Source organism: Cibotium barometz, chromosome 27, assembly GCF_041138505.1.
Source record: "Cibotium barometz isolate CiBa-2024 chromosome 27, ASM4113850v1, whole genome shotgun sequence".
Taxonomy (NCBI): domain Eukaryota; kingdom Viridiplantae; phylum Streptophyta; class Polypodiopsida; order Cyatheales; family Cibotiaceae; genus Cibotium; species Cibotium barometz.
In genome coordinates this window covers 51,720,361-51,728,352 of record NC_141072.1, presented here as the reverse complement: position 1 = coordinate 51,728,352, position 7,992 = coordinate 51,720,361, and the positions used below count along the sequence as shown (strand labels likewise).

The 7,992-nt window shown below is 39.8% G+C and overlaps 1 protein-coding gene across 2 annotated transcripts; it reads left to right on the top strand.

Annotated features, from left to right (window-relative positions):
- Positions 1 to 1,203: 1,203 nt before the first annotated feature.
- On the top strand, positions 1,204 to 2,179 carry LOC147623503 (uncharacterized). 2 transcript variants are annotated; one of them, XM_086821880.1, is made up of 3 exons: positions 1,204 to 1,596; positions 1,699 to 1,804; positions 1,906 to 2,179. In XM_086821880.1, exons 1-3 carry the CDS (start codon positions 1,459 to 1,461, stop codon positions 2,064 to 2,066), a joined length of 405 nt encoding a protein of 134 aa, XP_086678006.1. In that variant the 5' UTR covers positions 1,204 to 1,458; the 3' UTR covers positions 2,067 to 2,179. The 2 variants fall into 2 exon arrangements, with proteins under 2 accessions (XP_086678006.1, XP_086678007.1); XM_086821881.1 differs by having other exon boundaries at positions 1,473 to 1,596; positions 1,743 to 1,804.
- The last annotated feature ends 5,813 nt before the right edge of the window (positions 2,180 to 7,992 follow it).

The following is a 7,992-nucleotide window of genomic DNA, read 5'->3' as shown; positions in this document are numbered from 1 at the left end:
TAATACAACATACGCTCCCATTGTGCAATTGAGTCTTGCTCTTGCTAATCTCTCTCCCTAATACATGCTAGGGGCCATTTCAACCACTGATATGCGTAGCACATCAATATGGCTACATTGGTAATCCTTTGGTAGTGAAGCAAAGTATATTACAAGTTGCAACATTGCATGATGTTTACATATGTATTGGCTATCTTATGGTGATGAAGCAAAGTATATTACAGCATTGCATGTGTATCAAAAGAATCTTCGACATGTATTTTATTCGAGCATATCTATGAAGGGAAGTATTGTACATGTGGTGCTTATGAAGAAGGGAAGTACTTTTAAACATGTACATGTGGTGCTTGTGTTGTTGGTACTTTTCTCTAAGCTCACTCATTCATGGATATGATGACTAGTTTAGTATCACCAGTTTCAATGCGCTTGGTAAGAGTTTAAACCTAAGTTTTATCTTAAATCACAAAATTTAAATATTTATATTTTGTTTGATTTTTTGTCTACTTTGTACTAACTTTCTAGTGTGGGAGGGGGGAAGTCGGTTCTCTGCTATGGTTATGGTGAAAAGAACCAACTCCCCTTCTCCCAAAGAGAGCTTGGTATAGCCACTCCATGTGGTGAAGGGGTTCAACTCCCCTACTCTCTATCTTTATGTGGTAAAGGGATGGGTCCTAACACCATCGACAACAATGTTGGAGATTGCGATCTTGAAGATGTTCTTATTCGAGGCCACTTACATATCATCTCTCCTATCATAGGTAGGCTTGAATCCCATCTACTTCGCTATTCGAATTTTTTCCATATGGATGAAAATTTAAGATAATACTTGGACTTTGTTTTAATCAATGTGATAATTTTGTTGTGGAAAAGAAGTCTTCGACTTTAAATATTGCTAATATATTATGGTAGTTTTATTTTTAGAAAAGTCTTTCGTTTTAAAATAATGCTTGTCATTTGAAAGGTGTCATTTAAAAATTTTAAGTGGTGGTATCGTACGAATAGGAGTGGTGGTATCGTATGAAAAGGAATGATAAAAGACACATGTCAATTGAACTTATAAGACACCCCGCAATTTTAAAAGCCCTTGTACGGAGTGGCCACATCATCGTGTTGTGGTTTGGGTGAACTTTAAAACTTTGCAGTGCTCAAGTCGCGCACACACTTTTTATCCGTGAATGGTGGGAGCTTGGGAGGTGGAAGACATCCGCTCCATCTCCATCTCCATCTGGATTCTGCATCACCCTTGGTTGGTACTCTGATGATTATCATACGGAACCATAAAAGTGGGTGAGTTGCAAAGTGCAACGCCTCTCTTTGTCACGCCAGATGGAACTTGGAAGCAAGCGAACTTTAATCAACGCATCATCATCATAATCATCATCATCGATCACCGCCTGCGCAATATAAGCCTACTCCTTCCTTGTAAAATGGCTCATCAAGCCGCATCGACCCACCGAGATGGAGCCTCGGCCTAGCCGCGCATCACTATGCTTGTTGGCGAGGCGGCGACCGCAGCAACAGCAGCACAACCGGAAAACGCGCCTTCACGACAATATTATGATGATCACTCCAGCAGCTCATGAGATGGTACACGCGGTAATAATCACTCCACTCAAAATTAGGTAGCTACTGTTTTCAATTCAAGAAATGTGTTTACAGTCGGAGGTGTTGATGTGGTTTCTTGCTGCTGCAAATCAGGTTCAGCACATGATAGAGAAGTGCATGTTGTTCTACATGGACAGAGAGGAATGTGTGGCTTCCCTCCACAAGTACGCCAGGCTGAACGCTTCCATCACAAGAACAGGTACCCCTCTGTGTGTGCGCGCGCGCGTGAGAGAGAGAGAGAGAGAAACTGTCTAAGGTTGTATCTGTGGTCGTGGTGATTAACGGCCCTATTCTGTGCAGTTTGGGATGAGCTGGAGAAGTCCAACACCGAATTCTTTGTTGCGTACACCAGCCGCAGAAAGGAGCTGCGTGGTGAAACCTTAGCTTCCACTACTGCATATTCTCACAGCAGTGAGACGGCGTCCAACAAGAAAATGATTGCTGCTGCAGGCGACACATGATCGGATCACAGGCCTCTGCGTTTGCTCTTCTTCCTGTTGATTGATTGATTGATGTTTCCATTTTATTTTTCTCCCAAATAATAGTCGGCCATGGACACAATATAAGAAACGATGTTTTCAATTAATTAATTGGTATATGTTTTCACTCTTTGTATAATATTATATACAGTCGGCTTAACCTCTGAAACATCCCCTGCTTACTAGATGTCCCGGCGTTACTGTAGCTATGTTAGTGTATGTAGAGGATGCTTAATGACGCTTACTGACCACGGGCAACAGTCCAAGAGCTACCAAGAGCTCCCACTCCAAACGAAGGAACTAATTTACCTCTCCATATGATGATGAAAAGCTATGCGTGGAGTGTGCACTTTAAATAACATCAGGTACTAGACTTATAGGGAACACAGGTTGTTTGGTCTGCATGCCTAAAAAGGATATGCCTCCTTCTCCTCCTTTCTCTTCCCTTTCTTCTTTTCTCCTCCTACTCCTCTTTCTTAAATTAGTACCCAAAAGATTAATGTAAAGGGAAGGAAAAGCATGGGGCTTTCCTTGAGAAGATCTAGAGGAAGAAACCACTCAAATCCTTCGGCTACATTTACATAACACCCAAAAAGAATAAAGAAATCGGAAGATGGAGTCATTTATTCTTTTACCAAAGCTATCAGTTTTTGTCTATATAAAAAGAAGCATGTAGTGTTAGTGGACTTACCATGAGGACGTGTGTAGGTGAAGGAAGCAAACAAATTCATCTTTAAAAAATGCCTTGAGAAGATAGGAAGAAAAGAAGCTCTAAAATTATTCATATAGAAAAACACAAAATCTAGGGTTAATTGAGAGATAGATAAGTGAAATAGGCTCACGCATTGTAATTGAGCTTTTGTTTAAATCTAAGGTTAATTGAGAGATAGATAAGTGAAATAGGCTCAAGCATTGTAATTGAGCTTCTTCTTCTTTCTAAATGTCCACACATCACTACCATATAAATGGCCAAAACTTATGATGTGTCGTCGAGCCTTTTTGTAACATTAAATGACTTTGGGATATTATCAAGCTTACGATTTTTGAAATGCTAGTTGATCACTAACGAGTCGCCTATTTACTGAGCTTACGACTTGTGTGATGCCAATTGATCCCTAATTTACTGAGCTTATGACTCGTTTGATGTCGGCTGATCACTAATTTACTGAGGTTACAGCTTGTGTGATGTCGGTTGTCTATAGATAGCCTAGGACATTAGCCTATAGCTTCTATAATGCTGATAGTCTATAGATAGCCTAGGACATTAGCTTTACTAGACTTCGTTCCCCCCCCTCCCCACCGTGACATTGCTTGGGTGTGGTCGGGCATTGTATATATCATGAGGCTTTGTATATGTGTCATTTGGAGTAATAAAAAAGCACAACATGCCACTATCACAATTGTGTTTAAATTTATCTTCAGCTCTTGTAATCGTATTATTGTAATGTTCCACACTCATATTGTATTTTCCACACACTCAGCTCGCTCATGTTTATATGGCCCCTATTATAAGGAGCAGCCATGGTTCAGCAACCCAGTGTCTTAGTATTTACATAGGAAGGTGGCCTAGAGGGCCAGACGGTTTATAGAATGCAAAGTTCCACACTCGTATTGTATTTTCCATACACTCAGCTAGCTCATGTTTATATGGCCCCCATTATAAGGAGTAGCCATGGTTAAGAAACCTGGCCAGATGGTTTATAGAATGCTTGAATTAAATTTGGCACACTGCCATATAGGTTACATGCTACAATGGATTGTTATCTCATAATGGTCCATACATGGAGTAGGTAGACTTTTGACTCTTCAACGCTCTATCCTGCCATCACGGGAATGAGGCCCAAGATGAGCCCAGACGGCCATGGGAGGTGGATAGGACTTTTTAGTTCATCTTTCTGGGGAGGCAAGTCTAACCCATGATGGCACAAACTATGACCCCAAACCTACACGGTCATGTATTAGTTGTCCCATGTATATAATCGTATATATACATGGCCAACCTTTTCTCTACACATTTTATCAAGCACCAATGTTTGTAGCTCATATTAGCATATAGCCTCCATTTTAGCAGCTCCAAATAATTCAATCAAATCTCCCTTCATAGGAGCACATGGGTGTGGGGCTTTGCTATATATTGAATGATACAATATTCTTCTCTATCTTTGTTATTGTGCAATTTGAGTTTTAAAGAAAAGATTTCTTGTGACTTCTTATGAGTGTAACCTTGTTTACATCATCGAATAGTGTATCCTCTTGCATGGTGTCAGAGCTATGTCTCAATATAAAACTTATTTGCTAATTGTTAGCAGTTCATAGGAGAAATGGCATCTTTTGTAAGACCCCACCCCCCCCCACCATTCGATGCTGATGAAAATCCCAACAGCACCAATTATCCTTTTTGGAAGTCCAAGTATCCTAATGATATTCTTTCCTCCTATGAGCTCTAGCATGACGTTATTGGTATGGATGTTCACCCCCCACCAACAAGGGATGTACTAGTGAACCAAATTCTCTCTACACCATCGTCATTAGCATGAAAGATCACTATGCTAACCATGGTTCATCATGTCTCCATAATTATAGGAGTAAGGGCTTTATTTCCTAGCCAGTAGGAGACTAATCAAGGATTCATAAGCATGTCTCCATAATTGTAAGAGGAAGGGCTTTATTTTATATCCAGTAGTAGGAGACCAATCAAGGATTCATAATCTTAAAAATCGGCTTCAAAAAGACATTAGGACATTTTGAAGGTCTTTTGGAGGGCATTTTAGAGGAGAGAGAAAATAGAGCACAACCAATCAGGAAGAAGCCAGCGTAACGTAGAGAAATAGCAAAAAAAAATCCAAAAATTCACAAAATAGTCAAGTGCACATTGAATGAGGGTACCTTTTTCAAAAACGGTCGAGAACACGTTCAATACGGGTATCTTTTTCACATGAGATAGAGTTACTTTATTCAATACGGCTGACGTCATCACTGGATATGGAGAAGCACTTTGGAGCTAAACTTTGTAGTCACTTGAGTCCATACATTTCTTTTGATAGTATTTTGGGACATTGAAAGCCTCTATTCGCGCCAAATGGCAATGAGTCTCTTCTAGACCTATTTTGGTCGTTTCTGCCTCTTCGGGTGTCCGATTTAAGTTATTCAAAAGTCATTATGGGGATTTTAATGCTATTGAAAGCCTCTATTCGCGCCAAATGGCAATGAGACCATCTCGACCTTTTTTTTATATATTTTTACCTCTTTAGGTCTCTGATTTAAGTGATTCAAAAGTTGTTCTTGGGATTCTTGCCCACTCCGGGCATAATGGTGATGTAAAAAATAACAAATTCTACACCAAAATACCACTAGCAAAGGGTTTAATCTTAATACAGCATGAAAGTTTTGGAAAAGGTACCATATGATGACGTCAATGCCATTTACGAACCGAAAACGTTGAGAGCGACGTGTAGCTAGTACACACATTTCAATACCTTGTCAAATCCACATTTTGTAGCTTTTGACCATTTTTTGTTAAATACACATTTAATGAGGGTATCTTTTGAACATTTTTTCTAGAGAGAGAAAATCAAGAATTCATGAATTTATTACAAGGCCCAAAAATGACGTCCGAAATTTCCTAATGAAAGTTAAATGAGCTAGAGGTGTTTCTCACCAAAGTCAAAGATCTTTGAGACTAGGTTGCTGTAAAAATCGACACGATTATGCTCTCCTTAGATCTTGATGGTCATTATCTAAGGGTATTTCTATCTAGATATAATAGTTTTTTTGCATATTTGAATGTTGGTGTCATGCCTACTCCTCTCACATTAAGGAGTTCTATCTAGATATAATAGTTTTTTTGCATATTTGAATGTTGGTGTCATGCCTACTCCTCTCACATTAAGGAGTTCATCACATGACTTCGGGATGAGGATCTTGTTTGTCATTGTCTAAGGGTATTACTTATTGAGAAATATGGCGCCATGGAGCACAAGAAAAGTATGGAGTGAGTGTGAGAAGGCACACCACCAAGTGAGAATTATCCCACATGCAAGAGAAAAGCTAAGTGTACTCTCCTCATATAAAAGGAGGAGATTTCAAGGCAATGGAATACAAGCTTTACTCATATAAAAGGAGTACATTTCAAGCAATGGAATACAAGCTTTACTCTCCTCATATAAAAGGAGGACATTTCAAGCAATGGACATTTCAAGTTGAAGACTATCTAACTTTACTAGGCTTTGAAGGTTATTCCTAAAGAAGTTTGTGCATGGGAGAGCTTTATGGAGTGTGGCTTCACATTTGCACAAAGCTAAGAGAGAAGAAGATGAGTCAATGAGAGATTTTATTAGTCATTTTCAGCATTTGAACTCTCGTTGTGCTCTACATGAGTGCTTTTCCAACAATCAACTACTTGATCAATTTAACATGAACATATTCATAATGGTTTAGTCATTAGAGGTATCACCACCTGGGAGGATGTCACAGCTAATGCCATCCAACTTGAGGATATGATAAAGGACTTAAGAGCTTCTGAAGATTCTCAGTCTATTACATCAACAGCCACAATAGCCAGCACCCACCCAGTGGTCATTGCACCACGACCACTGCAAAACCTATATCTAAAGGTAATACTTTAGCTAAAATGACTTGGACTAACTTCTCAAAAGACTTCCAAGAGGAAAAGAAGGCTAACAAGGCTTCGAACAATGCGCACATGTAGACAAGAAGAGAGCTGCATTGGTGTTCCATTTGCCGTCTCAGGGATAAACCACTAGCGAATGTCCAATTTTAAGAGCTCGTTACAATGGTAATTGTAGCTTCTGTGGGTGCTATGGTCACAAAGCTTGAGATTGCCAACCTACCTACATGCTATTGCCAATACAACGAGACCAGAGCTACATGCTATTGCCAATACAACGAGACCAGAGCTAGCATTATCAATACCACAATAAATGATATCCCTCAATCCTCTAACAAATCAAGCAATAGTTGAACATTCCACACAACAACGCCTATCACAAAGGGCATGCCCCATGCGTCATTACCTCCACCAGTCTTGGGATGCCAACCACCTCCACGAAGGGTGACACCTCTTAATCAAGTAAGCTTCGAGAAGCCTATTGATTACCAAGAATATGAGGTGGATTTTGAACCCACCCCCACCTCTTTGAGGAGCTCACGGAGCTTCATCCCAACTATTATGTAGTGGATGGGAGAGGGGGGAGTAAAGCCAGTTAACTAACTTGCTGCATGGGAAGGGACCAGGATATTAACGCCATAGCTATAAGAATGCCTTTTCAATGTTACTACTATCAAGGTCCCTATGGAGTTTTGGAATTCCCTCTGAAGTTTCCTCAACTCAACCAACCGATACCCTCAAACATGCCATCGGCTACTTGTAACCGTTGTGACATAGATCATTGGATTAAAGACTTCCCCATAGATTGTGGTGATAAGTCCACTTCTAAACATGATTGGGGTAAGTAATCAAACTCAAAGGAAGATCCTAAAAAATCTAGATCACACATCTTTGAATGCTATCACCCAGCTACAAGCCCAAAACCAACATGTTCTTGAGCAACACTCTGTGGCCTCGGTAGTAGAAGAATCTAAGAAGAAGAAGGAAAACAAGAGAAAAAATTCGATTAAGAATGGAAAAATAAAGAAAACCAAAAAAAAAAATCTTAGGATGCCTCAAGAGCCAATCTTTATTACGGACCTAGATGAGGACTCAGACTCCTTAGACACAAGGGCCTATTTTGAACAGGATAGGACAATACCCTCCAAAACCAAGAGCAAGAGGAAGGAGACCTCATGGGAAACTACAATTCCTGAAACTAGATCACACATGACAAAACTTGGCTCTTGATCCTTAGAAGGAGATTGAGAAACTCTAAGAATTTAGTGATTTAGTTACGAA

What these genes read in the sequence shown, in the direction of transcription:
- LOC147623503 (XM_086821880.1), top strand. Translation starts at nt 1,459, where the DNA reads ATGGAGCCTCGGCCTAGCCGCGCATCACTATGCTTGTTGGCGAGGCGG. An exon ending in CTCATGAGATGGTACACGCG is followed by an intron (nt 1,597 to 1,698) that starts GTAATAATCACT and finishes GCTGCAAATCAG; the next exon opens with GTTCAGCACATGATAGAGAA. An exon ending in CGCTTCCATCACAAGAACAG is followed by an intron (nt 1,805 to 1,905) that starts GTACCCCTCTGT and finishes TATTCTGTGCAG; the next exon opens with TTTGGGATGAGCTGGAGAAG.